Source organism: Stylophora pistillata, chromosome 5, assembly GCF_964205215.1.
Source record: "Stylophora pistillata chromosome 5, jaStyPist1.2, whole genome shotgun sequence".
Classification (NCBI taxonomy): domain Eukaryota; kingdom Metazoa; phylum Cnidaria; class Anthozoa; order Scleractinia; family Pocilloporidae; genus Stylophora; species Stylophora pistillata.
The window spans coordinates 3,765,806-3,790,384 of record NC_142523.1 but is presented as its reverse complement, the minus strand read 5'-3'; the positions used below and the strand labels follow the sequence as shown (position 1 = coordinate 3,790,384).

General features: G+C 38.2%; 1 protein-coding gene and 1 long non-coding RNA gene across 3 annotated transcripts in view; one reads left to right on the top strand and one right to left on the bottom strand.

Moving 5' to 3' along the window:
- The window catches only part of LOC111345956 (uncharacterized), a 56,191-nt gene that overhangs the window by 10,916 nt on the left and 20,696 nt on the right, over positions 1-24,579 (top strand). Inside the window, exons 2-4 of one of the 2 annotated variants that reach the window (XR_016001607.1) lie at positions 2,975-5,860; positions 17,798-18,171; positions 23,814-24,024. This is a non-coding gene — a long non-coding RNA (uncharacterized LOC111345956). Of the gene's footprint in view, positions 1-2,974; positions 5,861-17,505; positions 18,176-23,813; positions 24,025-24,579 lie in introns of both variants that reach the window. The other variant, XR_016001608.1, reaches the window with a different exon arrangement.
- Positions 1,040-21,559, bottom strand: LOC111345955 (uncharacterized). Its single transcript, XM_022953246.2, has 6 exons — positions 21,333-21,559; positions 8,041-8,094; positions 4,791-4,844; positions 4,064-4,118; positions 2,930-3,723; positions 1,040-2,653 (listed from the first exon to the last, which is right to left on the bottom strand). Exons 1-6 carry the CDS (start codon positions 21,413-21,415, stop codon positions 2,155-2,157), a joined length of 1,539 nt encoding a protein of 512 aa, XP_022808981.2. The 5' UTR covers positions 21,416-21,559; the 3' UTR covers positions 1,040-2,154.

Genomic DNA, 24,579 nt, shown 5'->3' with positions numbered 1-24,579 from the left:
AATAATAAAGCAATGATTTAGTATTACCAACACGAACTCAAGTAAGCTCAGCGATATTTCAATATGGCTGCCTCGATGGACTGTCTCGTAAACGTCGTACTAAGGTGTGCAAAATATCCGATCGGGGTCCCCTTAGTTGCGAACATTTCGGCTTTTCAATCCATATTGCGATTTTAAGAAGTTGCGTAATTATGACTTGATGCTAATTTATTTATTACTTCATACAAACATTATTTTATTATTTGCGCTTGCTTAGAGCGACATCGAAGTTTACCTGGACTTTATTACAAAGGCCAAGAGGGGAGGGGTGGTGAGGAACATCAGATATCACTTCCGGTCTGATTCACTTCCGTCTACGTTCCTCGAAAAAAAAATCCACAAAAAATGCTCACAGACTTCCGCCTACATTACGGCCCTTCACAATACCTCATTCATTGTGCAATTGCAAGCACATAAATGAGCGTAAGAAGGTAACAGAATACCGTTGAAAACAATGCGCGTAAAAACAAACGAACTTAAAGGAAATGTGACGAAAAGAAAAAAAAGGTACGAATTTATAATGAACAACTTCGACATAATTTTAGCAGTAACACACAGTTGTCTCCAAAGTTCCTTGAATTGAACAATCTTCCGCAGTAGCTCTCTTTCAATATCACTTTCTAGATAGTCTGTCACTCCCGACCACAGCAACTGGCTATAACTGCACGATTGACTCCCAAGATAAATTTTCTATGTATTCCAGAACATTCCAGAACTATATAGTTTCTTTATCAATTCCTTACAAATTTCATTTATGCAAGTCAGCATTACAAGGCATTCTATAAATTTCTAGATAATTTTTTTTTTTTCACAGTCACTACCCATAACACCTACAGAACTTACTACAGCTTAAGAAAGTTCTTGTACTGAAAGGAAGGACTGATTTGGCACAGCGGCATAACCGACCTATTGTCATTTCATTCCTTTTTCATAGCTGACTTGACTTCATGTGGATACCCCATAGTAACTACTTTGTGCGCAAATTAGTAAGGCACAGATATATAAATTATAGGCGATATTTTATTTGCATGGTATGTAAACACCTAACCAATTTGTCAACTAATTGCCTCCATGCAGTGAAAGACTAATTTCGTCTTCGCTGAAAAAAATAGCATATTTATTATAACAGTTTCACATTCAGTAGAAATTCGTACACTCAAAGAAGAGAAATCCTGAACCCTGATAGGAATAACTTTAGAATAACAGGAGACTAATATATATATACCAATAAAAATATTTTCCCATGAATATCAGGTCTCAACCAGCAAGCTCCGATTACATTCTACATAGAATGCAAAAGGTAAAAAGCAAACTCTCTCTGTAAATATGCCTAATCTAATTCTATCCCTTCGGGTAATCCGTGGGTTAATTTTTGCCACACAATTGCACTCAATTTGAAAACAACTCTGAGATACTAAAACAATAGGCTGAAAGTTGACTAAGTCGGAGAAGATGACATGACTTCAAGAGCTTCTTTAACGGGAAGTCAAAAACCAATGACAGATCACACTTAGTGTAACCCTTAAACTCCCAGAAGTGATTAACTTGTAACTTCTTCCTATGATATCCATACATGATCCAGCAAACAGGTAATGAGAATACTCAAACTTATCAGATAGAAGTAATTATCTTGATCTAACACCAAATTATCTTGAGTGAGCTCCTTGGAGATCACTCATCCATTTTATCAGTTTGTAGCGCGGAGGTCACTCCACTCGACCTTGCTCACAGCTTCTCTACCTAACCTGTCAACCAGTTGATTCATTTTAAAAGAAGTATATGTATGTATTTTATACTTTTCACTTGGTGCTTTGACTTTTAAGTCTCGTTTTCTATGCATGCAAGAAGGTCGCCTGTGAACAGGCTTCCACTGAGAAGGCATTGAAAAACCACAAGCTCGCAGAAAACAGTATACACTACGTAGTTTTGCACATTCTCTAACACAGTAAGGCAATGGAAACTATACTTTTGTGCAATGCTTTTTCTGATCATGAAGACCACCAGTACCAGAGAATTACCAGACCTCAGACCCCGAAATACAGGACTAAAGCATTTTGCGCCCAGTGCCAACAGAATGACAAACAGAGCAACTACTAATACTCGAGAGAAATGTTGTTAGGTAGAAAACTGAATCTTGATAAACATCTTATCATTTTCTACATAAGGAGAACTAAACGCCTCCTCGATAGGAGCAAACTTAATGAAACCATATCCAGTAGGACTGATTGCTTCAGTTGGCTTCTGAAAAGCTGCAAGGTGTGGCTTGGGTTGTATAATGTGGCTAATGTGACGTTTGGCGTCACTCTGGTCTAAGATAGACACAGTGATTCTCTGAGTAAATGGCCATCGCACTTCACTCGCGTTGTCGTATTCTCCCATCATCATATGAACAAAGAGAGCGACATATCTGCCTTCCTCTTCATCCACGCCATTCGGGTGCAGTCGTATGCCCACCTTGTATTCAAAGCTGTCTGAATAGATCGCACGGCTGAAGATGGCTGGTGCAACTCCGTCCTCGTCGACTTGGCGAAGCTGTGCAATCTGTGTCAATATCTCAATGAAGAATGTTTCGCCGGAATTTCTCTTGTTCCTTGTCGCTTTCTGTGCGTCAGATCTGATAACAAAATGCCACAAAAGCTATTTTTAGATCGAAATTTTTTCCATCTGACTCGACTAAGGACAATGTCTGGAAGTTGAGCTTTGTTAGGAAAGACGAGTGGTTGGTCTGTAAGCCTTGGCATTTGTTATCAATATCATTACTTTCACTGTTATTATTTACATTAATTAATATTGAAATCTCACAATACGTTTTGCTTGTTTGTTTCCTTCACCGTTTGTATTTTTGCTTTTACGTTTAGATATGTATTGATAAAAAATGCATAGTACTTGCCCGTCAAGTTTCTGTTTCCATAATCGAAACTCCTCCCTGTTGCAGGTATGCTGAATGGCTTGCAGAGTGGGACCCATGGAACTCACTGCATTTACAAGAACACTGTTACACATTTGGTGGCACTGGACCAGTCCTTGGTCCTCATCTGGCCGACTAACTGCGGGCGCTGCTGACTGCATCCTCTGAGGTCTATGGCACCCTGATTCCTGAGTTGGTGACCTCGACCAATATATAGGTGCACCAAGTCCCCGCGGGTAAGGTGACTGTACCGGCCTTTCTACATTAAGATCTGCAACCAAAGCTTCTTCCTCAATGGAGTGGCACTCCTCTATGGCTTCACCATTACGCACATAATGGTTCGAGGCAATGCAGCCACCATCATCCCTCAGCTGTTGAAGCTGCTGCCACTCTTCTCTAGCTATTATCGAAGTTTCAGCCCAGTCCATCTCTTCGACTCCATTTGATGTATCAGTAGCTGGTTGTGCACCCACTGCTACAGCGTTGGCTAATCCATTGACCTGTCCCTCGAATTTCCGCTGGAACGTTTGCTGGCTCTCTTGTGAGGTATCAACCATGGAGTAATCGAGCTGCTCATTATTCTCCTGTTGGTAAGCTGCTGGCCCATCTTCTCCATTCATTACGTGATTAACCGCTTGGAACTGCTCTTCGTTGAGAAAAATTGGTGCGGTGTCACGTTCACTATTTGAAAGCGTTCCACAGCTGTGTCTTTGTTTACGTCTCTCAACTTCGTACCTATTGCCACTTGCCACACTATCGTGATCATAACGTCTGCGCTAAAATTGAGAAAAAGCATTGAATTAGTATCACTCAATTTCGAGAATTATGAATTCGTCCAATTAAGGTATCTAATTAGATAACTTCGCATTGCGATATGGACTTCTTTTAACAAACAAAATAGTACCCATGTAAAAAAAATCTTATTTCCCACAAGCAATGGCAAAGCATCCATATTTTGGAAATCATGTTAGCGAGACAAGCAACTGTTTTTTCAATTCGGTCTGATTTTCGTGCTTACTATTTATATTTATCATGGTCCTATTTCACCAGGAGCATTATACATTTAAGACAGAGCAACGATTTCTTGCATTTTGATCCACAAATTGTAAAGATTACCTCAGACTCAGACAACGATTCGTCATCTCTGGCGATAGATCCTAGGCCATTCTCCCTTTAAAGATAAAAAGTAAAACTATTCTTTACTTTCTCTTTAAGCTCTGTCCTAATCTTTAAAGTTAGAAAGTCTGGTCTCGCAAATTAATTTTTTTCTTTTAATTATGACGAGAATTGCAGAGGGAGTTAAGCTTCCTTTCGATAACGGACTGCAATTCTCTGGGGGGAGGAAGTTGAGATGGCGCAGAGTTAAGAGCGTTGGTATTTCAACTCTCAAAACTCTATTATCATCCGAACACAAAGGAAGAAAAGAGCCATCTCGTGGATTTCCACTGTTACAGCCGATTTTTTTTCACCTTTCTAAATGGATTTGTGGGGATAGTTAGGTGGAAAATTTAACTACCCAAAGCACACTTTTGAGCCTTCCTCCTTCTGTTTTGCATAAATAAGTGCTATGCCGCTAAGTGATTAGTTTGTACTCATTTGCATTTTCTGAGTTCTGGTTCTGTATTTGTTTTTCCTGATTGGTTTACTCCATATTTCTTGTATTCATTAGGGATATCCATGGCTCGCCACGAGTTACATTGACTGACTGCCAGCCGATCCGAGCTTTTTTGCACATAAACGTTATTATTCTCAAAATTCATTAAAAGGCTGCAAAGGTATTTCAAAGTCGACTTAAAATAACAAACTGACTCAAATGGGGATACTACTAAAAAGCCTTTTTCACCTCGCTTCCAGACGTCCCGTCTGACCTGACGTTAACTCGTCAGTCCCATGCGAGCTGCAAGAAATTGGAAAACTCATTACTGATTTGATTTCGACAAAAGATATTCCTGGGCTCCTCTATAAAATCGTCCCTCCCGTTCACGCAGAAAGATAGAAGGTAGGGATAAAATATTTCTGCCTCTCTGCGATAGATAAGGAACGAATCAATGAAATTATGTTCTTCAGTAAGTGTAATTGTCAGCGCAAAACCAGCCGGGTCTGGTGATAAAAGATGTGTGTCTCTCCGCTGCGATAAACAGCTGTAAAGCGCGCTCCGATTGATTGCCATTAAAAGACTAGACGATGAAACTTGAACGGACATAGCTGTCAATCACTGATAAGTCTGCATAACTTATGACGGCGATAAACAATTGTAAAACGCGCTCTGATTGGTTGACATAAAAAGTCTTGACAATGAAATGACACGCAGCCGTCAAACACTCGCCAATCATGGCAGTTCTTGCACGCGCAAGAGAGTCTGCATAGAGTAATTACGTCTCCGCTGGGTTCTAATTTTATCACTCAAGATATGATTATGTCTTGTGTTTTGCATCTGGCACAAGCGCAATAGTGTTTCAGTGGTCGGAAGCGGAAGCGATAGTTCATTCGACATTCAATCTAGAAGCATCATGTAACGTTGAAGTTTGTAACGTTTATTCACTCTTCGCGACATTATGGTCTACATTATGGAAAAAAACTAAGCGTCCGTGATCACACCAAGCTCAGTTAGGGCTTGAGAATCTTTATATAAAGGTAAATACCGCTCCAGATATTGGAATCGACATTGAAGTCGTCTGTTGAAGAACGTTCTGGATAAAGACATGTGAATTGTTTCTCTTGGCGGTAAAGTAGTCCTTACTTACTCCGCTAGCATCCAGCATCAACGTGCCCTAAAGCAAATGGTAACAATGGAGTTTTGTTTAGCTAAGCTAAACTGGACGAGTGTCCTTCGCTTTCAACTCTCGTGTGGGATTCAATCTTCTCATTGCGGTGGATCTACTTTCTTTGAAGGATCAGGTGGACAAATTTAAGGTGTGTACATCCATCTTACAAGGAAATACTCTGCACTGTTGCTACTGGTCGCTTTTTGAGCGGCAAATTTAACTTTCGAGCATGAGCTGTGCTTGATCTCAGGACTGAGAGATGATTCACTTTGTCACAGTGAGATCATTTCGAGGGGAGTCATTCGTTAGGCTAATAGGTAGACGAATTTGTTGGGCATTTCTGAGAGCGCAATGAAGCAGAATCATTGATTAGATAAATTTATTCAATCGTTTGTCAGTGTAAAAATTTGACAACAGCGTAAACCTTGAAGTAGAATAACTCGCTAAACATTTTCAATTTTCTCATGAAAAGAATTGATAACCACCGTGGCTACTAGCCTTTAAGTTTCCGTCTTTAATAACACTTGAAGGGTCGATGGTGTAATTAGAAGCGTACGAAGTTGGACCATTGTGACTTTCGCTTTCTATTGAAACATATTTCCTGTCTGTAAAGATACCAAATGTTGGAGTCTTGAAAAGGTTATGCGTTTGATCCTTAATTTTTAAAAGTTCTTGATATCTGCTCGAATTTATGAATGGTGCTACGATTAAACGGGATGACAGGCTCCCTTCTTCGAGACATTTCAAGTAGTATCAACATGACGCACTCTTCGCTTTGGCTGTGTACAAATTACTCTCGCTGTGTCCTACTGACAATCGAACGTATTTTACCAGATAAGTGTAGCAATATCTTTGCGATCAAATCAACAGCGGTCTCAGCAAAAAGACGTAAAGTTTAAACAGAACACGACTACACGTTTTCACTGGAAGAGCCAATTTTTCTCCTTCTTGTCGCTTCTCCTATTAAACAAATTCTGTGTAACTTAAATCCAATAATATTGACACGCATCTGGACATTTTTTCATTCCCATCTTTGTGCTTTTAGTGTCTCTTGTCAATATCAACAAAGAAATAACTTTAAAACTATCAGGTACATTGTCTTTCATAGTGTGTTTTATCTTTAGCGTGTGTTAAGTTTCGAAACTTTCGAACTGCATAGTCGCTAAAAAGGCAGAACTCTCCTCTGCGGTCAGTGCCTTCTGTACTGCACGAGTAAAACGCACCTGGATCGCAGCATATCCTCAGAGAACTATCACAAGAATTCATTTGCTAAAGTGATTTAGCTAATCAGTCCTTGCATAGTGAGCGACTAGACTGTGCACAAATTGTGTTCCTTGTGTTGAATTCAGGAATAATGTACTAAGTTTGAGAGTTCCTCGACCAAAAGTGCGAACTTTGGGGACCCAAACAGGCCTAAGTGGGATTTTGGTTATCTTTGTGGAAAACTCAACCATGCTGGTAATCGCAGAACCACATGCCAATATTCAATGTCTATAATAAACAAGTGCTCGGATTTTTATTATTTTAATCAAAGCTCTTTTGCTTTTTTTTAATTATTATCAATTTTGAAAGCTTTGTTCGCCTCGGCATCAATCAGCCCGTAGGCTACGCAAGGAGGTGGGTCAAGTTAGAAATGTGATAGCAGAAAATTGAAGAATTTAGAGCCTTCACGTAATAAGCAGTACTTTAACGTAACTATGGTGCATCAATAATATTTTATCAGCTCCAAACTTTAGTATGTTGAAAAAATTGAAGCACAGGAAGGATGAAGAGCCCCCTGAATCCAAAATAAGAAATCTCTATGAAAGATAAAACTGCGGAACTCAAGTCGGTTCACTCTCGTCCTCGTGACTAGTGTATGTATTTCGAAACTCTTCTATGTAGCATTAAAATTCACATTTCCCTCTTTGTGTATTCTAGAATTATTTTTGAAATATTCATTATTCTTTATGTGGATTGTAATGTAAACAATGAATGGTTCGTTCCAGATGAAAATATATTAGCCAGAGATACTTGATATATAAACCGCGTGACAAAAAACTTTGCTCCAGTCTCGAGAGAACTTTTTAGCTTTCCGTTGCTGTCTTCCGTAAAGACACCGATCGATTTTTCTTTTTTTTTTTTTATTCACTCTGTATTTCTTAATTCATTTGCGAAATCCATCGCCTGCTACAAGTAACTTTGACTGGCTACCAGCGAATCCGAGCTGTTCTTGCACATAAACGCTATTATTCCCAATATTCATGTAAAGGCCTTACAGCTATTTCAAAATCGACTTGAACTACTATACTGACTCAAGAGGGAAGATCATAGGACTTTTTTTCTTACCTCGTTTCCAGACGTCCCCTCTGATCTGAAATTAACTCTTCAGTTCCTTGTGAACTGCAAGAAATTGGGAAACTCATTACTGATTTGATTTTGACAAAAGATAATCCTGAGCTCCTCTATGAAATCGTTCCTCTCGTTCACGTAGAAAGATAGAAGGTAGGGATAAAAGATTTCTGCATCTCTGCGGCAAGGAATGAGCACAAAACCAGCCGGATCTAGTCACATGTCCCAACTATACCGGCAAACATTGATCACTGATTGACTTGATCTCAGGACTAAGTGAACATTATCGTTGTCAAAGTGAGATCATTTGCATTTGGAGATGAATCAATGACAGTTGTTATTGTGATAGTTCAACGATTGTTTTGTTTTGAGCATTTATGACAGCGAAATAAAGCAGAATAATTGATTCAGTCAATTTATTCGATAGTTTGCCAGTGTTAAAATTTGACAAACATCTCGCTAAACATTTCTGATGTGCTCATGAAAAGAATTCATAAGCACTTTGGCTCACTAGCCTTTAAGTTTCCGTCTTTCATTACGCATATGTGAGGCAGCGCGGTTACCTAGCTTATTCGCGGGAGTAGGCACGTCGACGGCTGTCCTCTTAACATGGCCGTATCTAAGTAACTAGGCCTCTTATTAGACCTTAGTACCTTTTAGCAATGGTAAAGTTGATTTGATACTAAAACTGAAGCAATTTTAAGCATCTGTTTTTTTTTTTGGTTGAGTCTTCCCTACTCTACTTCCTTAAATACAACCTTTAAAACCCTCTGCTATGAAAAAAAATTAGTTAATATAAAATTATGCTGAAACAATGATTTCGCCATTCGAGTGAAGTTTCGATAAATAAGTAGCGATTTTAAAAACCCCGCATAGCCGGTAGTGGAGACACAATTGGTCGCTGACGACCAAAACACAATTCCGTCAGCACTGTACATTCCAAGTGTTAACGGTGATTCAGTAACAATTTATTGATAACGTTCAATTCTCTACCCTGCAAGTATAATTAATTTGTAAATCACGGTTAATTCAAAACGATAACAACGATAACGATGAATGATGAGACGAGAAAAATCTCCGCGACAGAAGTGAGACGGTATCATCGAAACCGGGACCAAAATCTTGAACTCAAAACATATATAGGACTTCAAAGTTTTGTCTCGGATAACCAAGCTCACCCTTACACATACATACCTCATAATGTTACGACTTTTACAAATTTTGCTGCTAAAAGATGTCACAAGTGTCTACTCGTCTAGCTTTTGATGCGTAACTCATTCAGATCTTGACTGCGGACTGATGTAATGTACACGAGAACGAAACGTTTATATGCCGCCAAGGGTCGCGCAACAAAGGGTCGCGCTGACTTCAAAGTTTAAGTTTCTCGTCTACTCTGACTAATTCAGTTTAAGGCTCGATCGGTCATCTGCAACAATTCCAGCCGAGTTCTAGAGTGCATGAATTTAGGCCTTTAAACCGGCTCTAGTGCTAAATTACATACTTTTTCGAAAGGGTCGCTTCAGTATTGAGGATCATTGTGATACAATGATCTAACCCGCCTGATAAAATTGAAGATCATTATGATACATATCACCCACCGGATAAAATGCATAATAGTCGACTAAGTGTTGATATTTCCAGTGTTGATATTGCTTCGCTGGTCACGGTGCATGAATGAGAAACTTGGGAGATAACATTTAATTAGACTACGCAGGCTTCCGTTAGAAGTTGTCCATGGTTTTGAACTCAAAAATATCACTAGAAGTCTAGGAAAACATGAATATGCAAGTTTGTGTTATTGGGTTTGAGATGGCATTAAATCGAAAGGAACAGTTAAACCCGCCTGATTTAACTAAATCTGTTTTGCTGGTGTCCATTGAGTAGTATGCTAAGTTACCACATATTCAGGCAGATTGTTTGGACAACATCAGTATTAGCAGTACAGATTTCGATAGAAAGCAAATTTTTTATAATCGATACAACTACGATGAAGAAAAACCAAATATCTCTCAATGAGGCTTAAAATATTCAAGCGAGACTTTAGCTGACCAAAGTAGTCCTAGCTCACTCTCGTTCTGCTTGATTAAAGGAACCCTAAATCTTTGTTAACAACCCTGAAAAACCGTGTTCCGTTCAGCCCGGCGAAACCCACCACCAACGACGAGATTAGAACCAAAACCTTAAAAAAAAAAAAAAATTAAAACTTAAAAATTTTGTCTCAGATAACCAAGCTCACTCTTATACGTGCATACCTCATAACGGAACAACTTTTGCAAATTTTGCTGTCAGAAGTTGTCACACGCGTCAACCCGATTGGCTTTTGATGCGTATCTTGTTCAGACCTTCGGGATCTTGGAGTTGACTAATGCGATGTTTACAGGAATAAGAGCATTTATCTACCGTTGAGGAATATAAATGGCCTTATAAAGCAAACAACAGCTGTCTCCTATTTTTTCATTGGCCAACCGGAGCCCTATTCTTATTTTAGTTCAAATCCATGAGATTGACAGGTGAAATAATTTTCGACGGAAATTCACACGTCAGCAAAGCGGTTCTAGTGCTACAATAATTTGATGACATTGCTGACTCGTGTGCACTGAACACTAAATATTCTTACGAAAAGGAAGCCTCTAGATCGAGAATCATTGTGATCCATATACAATGCCCGGAAGATGGCCGGAATACGCAATGGTCGACCATTGAAGCACTGTGATTCTGATGATAACAAACCATGACTCAGTTGAAGTTCTTGTTTCCAGTGTGTTTATCGGTTTGTTGGCCGACGTGAATGCGATCGGAATGGCGAACTGGATCTCTAATATCACATTTAATTTGACCACGATTTAATTTGACTAAATATGCTTCTATGAGCAGCTTTCCATGTTTACTGGATTGGAAAATACTAGAAGTTAAGGAAAACAGGAATACAAGATTCCATGTAATTGTGTATTAATTATTTGGTTACCCAGACATGATATCAAATACCGAAAGGAATGCGGGCTGTCTATGTCCTGTCCTGTTTGATTACTTCATTAACCAGCAAAAATGTCTTGTTGTTAACAATCCGTTCTCATTGATCTGCTTAGAAACTTTCGCTGTTTCATATTTCATCATTCAAAATAGTAATTAGCGCACAATTCATGAGCTGCTATTATGTTCGATGTTTATTACCTTCACATACCTATGAAACAACCGTATGTAAATTAAGCCTGCAATGTTTAACCGATGACAATAAGGATAGTATCAACTACCCTGATATTTTACTTTAGTCTAATGCTTCAAAACTAAGGTTTCCTGTATTGCCGTTTTTAACTGTCACACCATTATCAAAACTAATGAAAAAATAGATTGATGCCAGAATAGAAGAGTTAAAAAAAAAGGTGAATATCTAAAGATTCAGATCTGTGCGACGTTTCATGTGGGAGATATTCGAAGAAATGTCTTACTCAATTGTATAAGCCTCGCTTTAGGAGACGCAATATCTGCGTCCCTCTTAGGGGCATAACGATATGTTTTTTAACCTACGTGACAGCATTCTCGGCCGCCGTCTGCACTCAGTGCATAATGTTAATCTATGTTTCCTGATTGCTAATAAAAGCTATTTTAGATGGCTAGGTTGTTTCAAATTTTACGCCATAAGCTACAGGCTGAGATAAATTAATAGGATAAAATTATAAATTTCATGACTGAAAAATTCCAGCACTTAGCCGGGCTACATTGACGACGAGCAAAACCAACAGCAAGCGTGAGAAATGTTTGAGAGTAGCATCGAGAAAAATATTAAGAGAAAGATGAATTGACTCGAGCTAATGGTTCGAGTTTCTTTTGATGTTTATGGTGTTTGTTTTGATTGAGAGAGGATATTGATTTTGGATATTGCCTCGTTTTGATTATGCAGGCCTTGTTCGCCACTCTGTTTGAAGAAATATGAAATCAATTCGCACTCTTTTGTAGTTGCCTGTAAAGCAATTCGGCTTAGAAAGTATTATTCGATGACAAACTTTCCGGTATTTTTCAAGAGTTTGCATTTGATCTTGTTAGACATTGAACTCAACGATACAAGGTGTATAGGGATGGTTACTAAGCTTTTTCCCTTTGATTCTCCTCGAGTACGAAGACGACAATTCAGAAAGCTCAGAGAGCGCAACGCTACAATATAAATGAGTATAAATGAGCCTAGCAGTTGTCTCCATTGGTCAGTTATATCATTTATAGCCAGCAAGATCGACATCTTTGGTCTATCTGATAAACTAATCATGTCGACCAATAATATAAACAACAATGTCGACTAATAATCTTGCTTGACAAAGGCAGGGCCTCACAGCCACTGTATTCCTTTGTTTTGGGGAACAAAAATAAAATTTTCCGTCTGGTTTTACAAATTCCACATTCCTCGTTTTTCAATTTTCTCTTGATCTTAATTTTTTTACCCCTTTATTTGGTGCATCACTGCGCCGTTCCATCCGCTATCGCTATACTTGAATATTTTGTTTTGGTATGATGCCTGTAAATGCCTACCGGTTAGCTCTGTTGGTTAGAGCGCTGGACTGTTGTGCGGGAGTTCGAGGTCGATGGTTCAAGCCCCGGCCGGACCAACACTCAAGGTCTTAAAATAACTGAGAAGAATGCGCTACCTTTCGATAATATCAAAAAATGGATAGACATTCTAGTCTTCTCGGATAAGGACGAATAAATCGTAGGTCCCGTCTCCTGCCGCATCTATTAATTAGTAAATTTGGTTAGGCAGGGGACATTAAAGAACCCACTCACGAGATTACTGTGATGTGGTCTGGCCTGTTTACTGGGAATTGGGCGGGAGGAGGCATCTTCAAATAAGTTTCCTTCGATTGTTTGTAAGCTGCTGATGCAGTCCGGCCGAAGTCCCCCGATAAGTGTTATGATGCGCATTTGATCATATGACATGTTAATTTGCGCAATATAAATATTTAATTACTATTATTATTACTTTGTGTTTGTAGCAACCAAGCGATCGGTTCCCTATCCGTACATATCGCACACAAGAAAATCCTTCGTTCATTTATAATTTAATCGAACGGTGAATTCAAGGAAAATGCTTTGTTCAAATTTCGTGTTCCTATTAAGGAGAACCCTCCGCACGTTTTGTATTGACTGTGGGAAAACACAGGGAAAACATGGTTTTCATAGAATCTTTGCCGGCGCCGGAAAAACTCTTCTAGTTGTTCTGTTTTCCTTAAAGTTTTCCATTAGTTATACAGCGTGAGTTATCACGTACGTTATTTATAAGCGGTTGATGCGGTGAAGCGGTTAATGTAGTGAAAACATGATATTTGACACTTGTTTTCCAGCACGATCATAACATTTGCTAACTTGCTGTTTTTCTGAATGTTTTTCCCCCGTTTTCTGGAGTGTTTTAACACGGTATTTTCTATGTGTTGTCAAAGGTCGGCTAACACTGTGAAAACCCGATATTCAACTTTGATTATCGCTCAAATCCTTTACGCCAGTCAATAGTTGTTTTCTTGAACATTTTCCTTGGAATCAAGTGTGTGCATATCATGCAACTTTATAATATCCTCGGTGCTATATGGCCATTCGGCTTTTTTTTTTCTTTTTTTACACTCCGTTGATGTCTTCTATGCTGTAATTTTCAACTGATTCATATAGTCACGCTAGATATTAGAATTTATAAAAAAAGTTGTTATTTCAGACCCTATAGTCTTGTTTAATATGATTCACGATATTAAAGTTGCCACTAAAATTATCGCTGCTGAATTCTTCTGCATGCCAACTAAGGCATGATGACCTGCTCACAAATCACAATTTTATGTAAATGTCTTTGACATTTGTTTTCCGCTCTTTGGTGAAAAATGCTATATAAAAAACAGTTTGGCAGAGCTTGATTAATTCTTCTCCTTATCACTCTTCTAATATCATTTTGGTTTGAACAGAGGCCTCCGGTGTCTTTCAGTTCTGTATCAGGACCACAGGTTGTAAACGCATGCGTATTGCGCGCGAACTGTTCTCTCTTCTAAAAGAAAATTAAACAAAATGATTATCAAGTCATAACAAAGTTATTTGGGCTCCTATTTGTGAATCACCTGTTGATAAAAAGCTCGACGGGAATGATTAGTGTGCACGTTATTTTCTTCTCCCAATTTTTGCGATGCAATTTAATTTATTGCCTGGTGAAAAGGGATATTTTTTACATTGAATTACATGAAATCATCTAACAATGATGATTATGGTATGGTACTGAGATCTGGCCGCGGGTAACAAAGGAAACAGCACACGACTGCACATGGGCAAGTGAGTAACAGAATTCTAAACTTTTTATTTTAAGTACATTTTACTCTTTCCTATTATCTTTGAAACCTCAGAATGAACCGAAACAAACATACATCAATTGTTGTTGCCGCTTGAAGATCTTTAAATAGTCAAGTTACGTCATGTTTTCCGCTTTAAGTCTAAAAGCGAAGTAGAGATAGAAAAATTAATATATAGTAACTTTATGCTTCCTTGAAGTTTTCTTGTTGAATCTTTTCTACTCTACTTCCTATATAAATGCCCACACCTATCGCCTTTGTTATAGAGAAAATTGTTTTAATGAAATGATGCTGTGACGTTAATCGTGACGTTCGAGTGAACTGTCGATGAATGTGTCACGATTCCAAAAACCCTGCAGCGGCGGATGTTTCTTTACAAACTTTTTTACGTGAGTTTTTTCTTTGGGTCCTCTTTACTCTATTTCCTTTTATAACAACCTTGACAACGCCTACGCAATGAATAAAAATTATTAAGCCCACTCTTACACGTACATACTTCCATAGGCGTACGGGCACCTTTGGACTTGCAGGGGGGGGGGGGGGACGGTGACTTCCTTTCCCAAAAAACAACACGCAATGCCCAAAAGGGTAGGGGTTGAAATCGGGATGCAAAAGGAGACGTTCACCATTTTCCCATTAATGAAACTGCTATCATTGAAAGCTGTCATTAACTGGTAGTTACCAGGTGGGTGACATCAGCTCGTATTATGTGATACTTCAATACTGAGACTTACGGATAGAATCGATCGAATAGAATAAACGAATTACTTAATGGAATTTGTGTAGTATTTACCTTTCGCCTTATTGTCCTTGACGGCCGCTTGACCTTAAGTCACCTAAGTTTTTCACGTCTTCTTGAACCTTTTAAGTCCACGGAGTTAACAACGAATCGAACGAACTTCAACGAGGAAACCTAACCCTTCATGTGAACTCATCTAAATGTTTTCCCGCTCTCCGCGAAATTGGCGCGCAAATTAGGCACGAACTGCAGTAGATGTTACTGAAATGATACACTTTACATTTTACACGATAATATTCAAATTACGAAATCTCTAAAGACACCACTTTCGGGCATCTAATCACCTGAAAAGTAATTAACTAGAAACTTCATTTACGACTTTTGGAAATCACGCCAACGGTATTATTTTATAATGTTTTCTCCCAATTGTCATTGCCCGAATCAAGAGCGTTTTGCCCGTAAAATCACATAATTTCCGCCGCTGGGGGGGGCTGCAGTCCCCCCCGTCCCCCCCCCGGCTCGTACGCCTATGCATACGTATACCTCATAACGAAACAACGTTTGCAAATCTTGCTGCTTAAAGTTAGTACAAGTGTCCACCCGACTGGCTTTTGATGCGAAATTTGTTTGGCTCTTTGGGACTGCGATTTTGACAAATGATATGCTTAGATGGGAAGCTCTTTTAAATACGTTTCAGTTCCACGTAATTCATTGTCTAACTCCGACGCAAGTTACATTTAGTTCAGAGATGTGGTCACAGATGCGGCAGACAAGTTCAGAGACTTGAACACAGACAAGGCAGACAAGGGTCAGGGTGACTTTCAGCGCGCGCGGTTTCCGTCACACCCCTCGTACTCCGTGTAATTCAAGCCACTGAGACGGCTTCCGTGCTTCATTATATTAGTTTTTCGAGAAGATACATACATATACCTTTATTCAAAGTATTTGAAAACAAAGATAAATGTACAAAGGATGCTTTAAAAAGGGAGTTTAGAAGGTTGGCCCTATGTAAAAAACTTTCAAAAGAAAGATCTTAAAAATATTCAAAAAATCATAAAAATATTCAAAAACTCTTTAAAATATTCAAAAAATCTTAAAAATATTCAGAAAAATCTTAAGATCGTCTCAGCATTGAGAATTATTGCGATGACATGACCCTACTCACATGTCTTGGTCTCATTTTCATATTAAACTTTGCCTATTCTTATGCTTTGATATGTGCAACAATGCAACGGCCGGGTTCTAGAATGCATGAAATTAGACCTTTACACCAGATCTAGTGCTGCACTACATATTTTTTTCGAAGGGTCACCTTAGTAGGAGGATCCTTGTGATACATATTACCGCCTGATAGAATGCGCAAACGTCGACTGAAGACCTCTGAAGCACAGGAATTCTGATAATAAAAAGCCATGACTCAGTTGAATTTTATTCCCAGTGCGCATGTAGCTTCGCTGACACAGTAAATGGCTAACTTCAGTAGGAGATAACATTTAATTAGACTACGCAGGCTTCCGCAAGAAGCTGTCCGTCGCTTTTGGATTCGAAAATACTACGAGAAGTTTAGGAAAACATGAATATGTAAGTCTGTGTTATTCGGTTTGAGATGAAATTAAATCGAAAGGAATGGGTCAGAAATGGCTGTCTATGTCTTGTACTGTTTGATGACCTCAGTAACCAGCTAAAACGTCTTGTTGTTAGCAATTCGTTCTTATTGACCTGTTTAGAAACTTTTGCTGTTCTAGATATCATCATTCAAAAAAGTGATTAGGGTAAAAACTTTATTAGATGCTATTATTCGATGTTTATTACCTGAATATAGCTATGAAACAACTGCTTCCAAACTTAGGCTTCCAGTATATTTTCGATTTCTATATAGGATTTTCGCGCACTTTACAACACTCAGCCCGTGATCTATAATTGAACTTTTAATTATGTCAGGTTTGTCGATATCGGAGAGACGCACGTTAAATAAATTGGTTTTAGACATTATTTTTCTTTGTAGAAGGAAGAATCTGCGAATCTCAGAGTTTTCGATCGTCACAGTCATGTAAGGTCAAACCTAGAAATATACGATGATGATAAACACTACTAAAGGTCACGGTAACCATTATTGCTGGCGAAAAATCTTGCATCATTCTTCTTTAAAAACACAGACCAAATTATATGATCAATGTTAAATTTTTATAGCAATTACATTTCTTGCCCTGCATCTTTCGTTTCCCTTTTATTAATTTATGGATCTATGTTCCAATAATCTTGGTCGGTGTTATTTTATTCATTGCCCGACAGACTTTCAGAGAATATAATTAGACCCAAAGAATGTGTAGCTTGGAGAATACATTTCGTTCTCTCTTGTGTAACTTTGAATATCAAGCTGCGTAACGTAGGGTAAACGCAGTCACCCATCTTTCTCAGAACCAATGGCCAGCATTTCCGGAAACTCATTATATGAAAGCACTATATAATGACTGACAGCACGGTGTGTTTTCGCAAACCAAATGAAGATCTTTTGTCCGTCAATTTATACAAAACCAACTATGGAAACGGTATCTAAGATACGCCTCGGAGTTATGGCTGCGGCTCCATATTACCACGCACCTTAAACAATTTGTACTGAATTATTCGATGTCCTTCGGTTTGTGTAGCTGTTATAAAGGCCATCTTTCTTGTGGACATCTCAAAAATCATGAACCATTTATTTATTTAGGCTTTTCGAACTGCAACCGTCTGGAGGAGTCAAACTACAGACGACTGGGCAATTTAACAACGATAGCTGCTTCAAATATTGCGGTGATGAAGACATCGAATTAACATGGAACACTTAAACTTGCGTCAACTCTTAAGTACAGTCATGAAGTGTGTTTCACTGGAGCAAAATCTGAATGGTTTTCCCAATTCATTGCTTGCTTGTTACAAAGCGAACACGGACAATACCCTGTTTACTCAGGCTATGAAATTTGGCTCACATTCGAAGTTTTTAGTTTCGCGGAACTCTTCGATCCCTCATTTTGGTAGCCTTAATTTAGGCAAAAAGTCTCGCCTGGCTGAGGTGTTACTGAGGATTGCAGCACATGTTTTCAAGTAGGTACATGTTCTATTTGTTATGTTACATTTGTAGGTTATAAACTATTTTGCTTGAATGTCTCGGGCCAACTCAGAAAGCATCGTCAATTGATATCGACTTTATTAGTACGGTAGCTAGGAAAAGGATCACACGGCCTATTTTGCAGGCACTTTCTTAAGTATAGTCATGGCATACCCCAAGCTGGTTATACTGTCGCTCCACTTATCTAGTGATTACTCTGTATAAATGCAAAATTATATTAATTTTATTGATATTGCAAATTATCGCTGGTATCATCTCCTGCTATAAATAGTCGCTTAAACATGGCCTATTTTGCTTGGTAATAGCATTCAGTTAGTTAGAACCACTTACTACTGTTAACCGCGAGTCAATGACAAGCTTGCAAAGTTTTCAGTGAAATTATAGCTGAAATATTTTGCATCTTCATTACGTTTAATTAAGTATCTTTGAAAGAAACAGGATAAAAGTTACACTATTTGATTAACAGAAATGTAAACCTTCTTATAGTTACAAAATTCTAATTTTGGCGATGGTATCAAAGTTGGTGAAGGTTGCGAAATGACTCAGAAATTTGCATGAAAGAAAACCTCTTAATTGGGAAATTTCATACATCGTGGTTAATGAATCGAAAGCTTAGCCACGCATATCCAGCCCAGATATATCGAATTTGCATTGACAATATTGATTTTCGAAGTTTCGCCACCAGGAAAGGGTTCTTCTAAGTATTGTTGGTTTTGTTTCGCGTAACTTCTCGTATTTCAATCTCGGACCGACAGTTTAGGCCGATTTACAACCATTATAAAGAAGCGCTTAAAATTTATTAGGTCAAACCTTTCGGATATGAAAAACGGGGAGACTATAGGAGTTTTATCTCTCGTGGCTATGGGTAGAGATTTCACCACTGAATGTTCTCGGTCAATTATAAATTTCAGTCAGCTCTTTTCCATTAAGTTCGTAATTTTTTCCGCTGTTCGCTAACGTACCCCATTTGAATAAGGCTGAAAACTAATAAGGAGTAAACAAAATTATGCGGGGACGGATCATACCTAGTGCATAGCTTCTTAGAAATTTCCTTCAGACGTCACTTCTCTATACTTCTAATTAACGAACTAAAGTTGATAATCCACAAAAAAAAACTTTTAGACAAGGAGTACCGTATGAGGACAGATTACAATTAAAAGATAAACCTATACTGCTGACAGCTAACTGATTTGTTTAACTTATGACTAAAACATCACTTTACCTTGTATCAAGAAATTCCATCTGATCTGCAGTTAACTCATTATTTCCTTCTGTGCTAGTAGATTTAGAATTAGGTGAACTCATGTCCAATACCTTTAAACCTCTTCGGCAGATGATATTCCTCGGTTCTTTTAATGATACTTCTCTCTCGTTCAACCCGTGAAAAATTAGGAAATTCATATAAAGTCTGGTCAGAGGACTATAAGTGCGCTTTGACTGGCTGTCTTCGGGAAGGGCATCATACTCAAATAAACCATTTATGCTAATTCGAACCCCTTGAAATGTGACTACGAACTTGTAAGTATTCTGAACTTTCAAATTCATCATAACATCACGCGCTTTTATTTCTCACAAAACAATTGTGCTGATTTTTCAAACTTCATCTCAATGAGAAAGAGCAATCTTAACATATACTTTGTTTTTCGTGTGAGAACACGTAGCGCTCCTCGAATGTGTTCCCCTTCGTAGATTTTTCCAAGTTTAAAGCTGTGAAAAACTGCTCGGCAGCCGAGCCCGGTCTCAAATAGACAATAAGAAATTTACATAAAATTTCTTTTGAAAGGTTCTCCTAAACTTCTTACTCGTAAGAATATTAGATGTTTCTTTCTCGTCGACTCTGACTAATTCAGTAGAAGGCTCGATCGGTTACATGCAACAATTCCGGCTGAGGTGTATTGTGCATGAATTTAGGCTTTTACACTGGATATAGTGCTACACCACATATTTTTTCGAAAGGGCCGCTTCAGTATTGAGGATCATTGTGACACATATCACCCACCAGATAAAATGCGCAAAAGTCGACTTAAGACCTCTTTAGTACACGGATTCTGATTAAAACAAGCCATGACTTGGATATATTTTTTTCCAGGGCACATAATGCTTCGCTGGTCGACGAGAAAGGCAAACTTGGGTGATCACATTTAATTTGACTTCGCAGGCTTAAGCTTCTACAAGAAGCTTTCCATGGTTGTTGGATTCAAAACACGACTAGAAGTTTAGGGAAACATGAATTTGCAAGTTTGTGTCACTTGGTTTGCGATGACATTAAATCGAATGGAATGGGTCAGGAATGGCTTTCAATGTCGTTTCCTGTTTGATGACTCAGAAGCCAGCAAAAATATCTCTTAGTTAGCTATCTGCTGTTATTGAATCTCCTGCTATCAAATAGTCGCTTAAACCTCGCCTATTTTGCTTGGTAATGGCATTCAGGTAGTTAGAACCTCTCACGATGACTGTTATCCGCGAGTCAATGTGGTAGTTCCAACTGAGGGTTTGACATCATAGCTAAAAGAAATTTCCATAAATTTCTGGGGCCATATATAAAGTATTGAAATTCCCTTGATAATGTTTTTCAGTAATTTTGAAGTTTCGCCATCACGAAATTTATCCAAAGCGATTTTTTAAGGGTTCTCCAAAGTATTGTTCATGTTGTTTCGCTCGACTTCTCTTATTTTCACTCTCAAACCGAAAGTTAAGTCCGACTTACGACTATTTCAAAGTAGCGCCTAAAATTTATTATGTCGAGCTTTTCGGATTCGAAGTGAGACACAGGAGAAGTATTAAATGAGTTTTATCTCCCGTCGCTATGAAAGAGATTTTACCACTGAATGATCTTGGTCGATTGTAAATTTCAGTTAGCTCTTTTCCATTTAGTTTGTGATTCTTCCGCTGTTCGCTAACTTGCCTGCCGTTTTCCATTTCTATTTTCGTCCGACATGGACAAAAAACAACTGAGTCTAAAAGTATACAAGAATATACATATGCTTCCAATTAACGGACTAAAGCTCATGATCTACGAAAAAAAATTTCAGACATAAATGGAGAAAAGTATGAGGATGGACTACAATGAAAATATAAATCTATGCTGCCGGCAGCCAACTGACTTGTAAACCTTATGATTAGAACATCACTTTACCTAATATTGAGAAATTCCATCTGATCTGCATTCAACTCATCATTCCCTTCTGAGCTGGTAGATTTAGAAATAGGTGAATTCATGTTCAATACTTTTAAAACGCTTCAGCAAATGATATTCCTAGGTTCTTTCAAGGTACGTACGTCTCTCTCGTTTGACCCGTGAAAATGAGTAACTGAGAGATAGTGTTGTCGTAAGCGTTATCAATGTCATGTCTGAGAAACCACAAGCGGGCTCTTATTGGTCGGCACGTGATGCTTTCGTCGTGTGTTTCCAGCCAGTGAGCAGCGTAACTGCAAAACCAAAACAAATACCAAGTGTTTTGTTTTTAATATCCGCAATAAACTATTGTCATGTTAAAGAGGTTTACAGTTGTTACTCACAGTTAAGGTCCAGTGAGGTTAGACTAGACCGTAGTTCAATCATAGTATTTGCAACGATCACTGACATATGTAACATGTCTTTTTAAAACTCAGCTCATCTTGCTTAACAATTCTTGGAGGTGGCTCAACTTTTTTTTAAACCTTAAGCTATTTCGATACAAATTTACAATTATAATTTCATAAGTAACGCTTCACCACCAAATATTTCATTGATCATGTTAGACGTAAAGTCATGGGAACACGATTAAACCAAGCAAGCTTGAGAATGTATGGTTGTTTATTTCGATATCAGAAACTTTTTCAATGTATTTAGTTCCATTTTAAGGATGACCACATCTCGTGTGATACTATCGTTTCGAGTAACATAGTTCTTGTTTTGAAATGCGTGCAACCAAGTGAGAGATCTTAGAGAATGTCACGCGAACGTGGTTGAGGTATAAGTGACTAATGTCTTTTGTTTTCTTCCCCTACGCCTTGGAGCCATGTTAGAATTTTAATTTATCGAAAATGGCGTGTTTTCACAATAATCAGTGATTCATATGAGGTCATTTGAGTTTTGAAATCAAGGATCCCCAGCTTTTAAACTTTTTTTTCTCTTCCTTTTAACAGTGTCTAGCCTCAGCTCCAAGATTCGATATTCTCGACTGATAAATCAAAGAGTGATACAGGGTTTATTGCTCCTACCTCGCTTTGCACTATATTCCTGATCTAAATTTCCTCTTCATGATACTTTTGTTTCGATGTATTGAAGTTTAAGTAAATTTTACTAAGATTGGGGAGACACACGCTTTTAACTTCGTCCATGTTCTCCTTTTGGCTAAAATATTTTATGCAGTTTTATAACAAATTTGTAAATGCCTACGCTATGAACATAATTATTCTGTAAAATTATGCTGTAACAATGTGATTTCAACGTTCGAGTGTCGATTACTGAGTAGCGATTCTTAACATTTTGCACACCTGGTAGCGGAGATGCAATTAATCGATGATGACGAAAAACACAGATACGACAACCCGGCGAAAACTGCCAGCTACGTGGGCTGGAGGTCAGAAAGGAGAGTACATTTCAAATTTTATCAGTCTTAAAGTAAAGTTCAATCAGTTTTCTACCTTGCGTCTAAAGTGAGGTCAATTTGGAAGTCATACGCAAACGACAAATACGCCACATGGGCACTGAGATGTAAAAAAGCACAGTACACACCAAATTTTAGCTGGAATTTACTATTAGTGGGCTGGATGTAAAAAGCATAGTGTATTCTAAATGCAAGCTCTGATTCAGTCACAATCTATAGCCAGATAAAGATAAATTTTCTACCGTACAGTTATAACTTTTATTGAAATCACGACGATAACGATGAAAGATGACACGAGAAAAACATTCTTGACAGCGGCGACAGTTTCTAGCGGCATCATCGAAATTAAGGCCAAAATGTTAAAAAATAAAAACAATAAGGACTTAAAAGTTTTGTCTCAGATAACCAAAGTCACTCTTACACTTACATACCTCATAATGAAGCGACTTTCATAAATTTTGCTTCTGAAAGTTATTGCAACTGTCCACTCAACTGGCTCTTGATGCGTAACTTTAGACCTACTGCTCAACTGTGTTGACAACTCATATGCTTTGGTATGAGCCAGGTTTATTTAAAAACATGTGGTGTAAAGGTACGTAAACGTCTCAGCTGACTTCCTCGCAATTCATTGGCTCACTCCTCTCTGATCACGTTCCAGATGACCGTAATCACATGTCTCGTTCCCTAATGTTCACCAGCTGACGGAAACCGCAAAAGTGCCTCCCATTGTTTCTCATTAGATTTTAAAAACGGTCCTTCCCTAGAATATAGTCCGGTAGTAATATGCGAGGCCCTCACAAACGGAAAAGGGTTAGCGCGCGCATTCCGTTCTGTCACGCCCCTCATATTCATGAAATTTAAGCTAAAACGGCTCCAGTGCTTCAATGAATTTTTTTTTCGAAAGAATCGCTTCAGTATTGAGAATCATCATGATGAGAAGACCCTATTTACAAATCTTGATCTCATTTGCATACAAAAAAAAAAGCTTTCGCTCAGTTTAAGTTGTTCCACCATTTTATTTCCAGATCCAGCGTGCATGAATTTAAACCTTTACGCGGATCCAGTGCTACACTATAATGGCGTCTTGAGGATAATTGTGATACGTATCGCCCGCCAGATGAAATGCGCAATTACATATAACTTCACTACGCTGGCTCTCCGATGGGGCTTTCCATGGCTTTTGGATTCTAAAACACTACTGGTAGTTTAGAAAAACATGAATATATAAGATTTCAGGTATGTTTATTCAGTTTTTTGGTTTGAAATGACATTAAATACCGAAAAAAAAGAGGCTGTGTATGTCCTTTCCTGTTTGATGACCTCAGTAACCAGCAAAAATATCTGTAATTAACTATCCATTCTTATCTATCTGTTTAGAAACTTTTGCTGTCCTAGATATCATCATTCAAAATAATGATTAGGGTACAAGCTTCATAATATTTTATTATTCTATGTTTATCACGTGTACTTAGCTATGAAACAGAGGCATGTAAAGAAAAAGGCCGCAATTTTGAAGTGATGACAGACGTAGTATTAGAATAATATCAAACGCCGTGAGATTTCCCTTAAGACTAATGCTGCAAAACTGAGGTTTCCAGTATATTTCCGTTTTCTAAATAGGACTTCACAAACAGTTTAGACTCGTGAACAACTGATCATCAACAAGCATGCAATTATTATTGGTTTCAAGTTGACGTTGATGCAGTGTTGGGCATTTAGTTAGTTTCCGCAAAGATAGAGATAGTAGTTCGTGTCATGACAGAGCTTGCTTTCGTATCCTAAAGTTAAGGA

What these genes read in the sequence shown, in the direction of transcription:
- LOC111345955 (XM_022953246.2), bottom strand. Translation starts at nt 21,415, where the DNA reads ATGAATTCACCTATTTCTAAATCTACCAGCTCAGAAGGGAATGATGAG. An exon ending in ACGGGACGTCTGGAAGCGAG is followed by an intron (nt 4,119 to 4,790) that starts GTGAAAAAGGCT and finishes TTATCTTTAAAG; the next exon opens with GGAGAATGGCCTAGGATCTA. An exon ending in AATCGTTGTCTGAGTCTGAG is followed by an intron (nt 3,724 to 4,063) that starts GTAATCTTTACA and finishes TCTCAATTTTAG; the next exon opens with CGCAGACGTTATGATCACGA.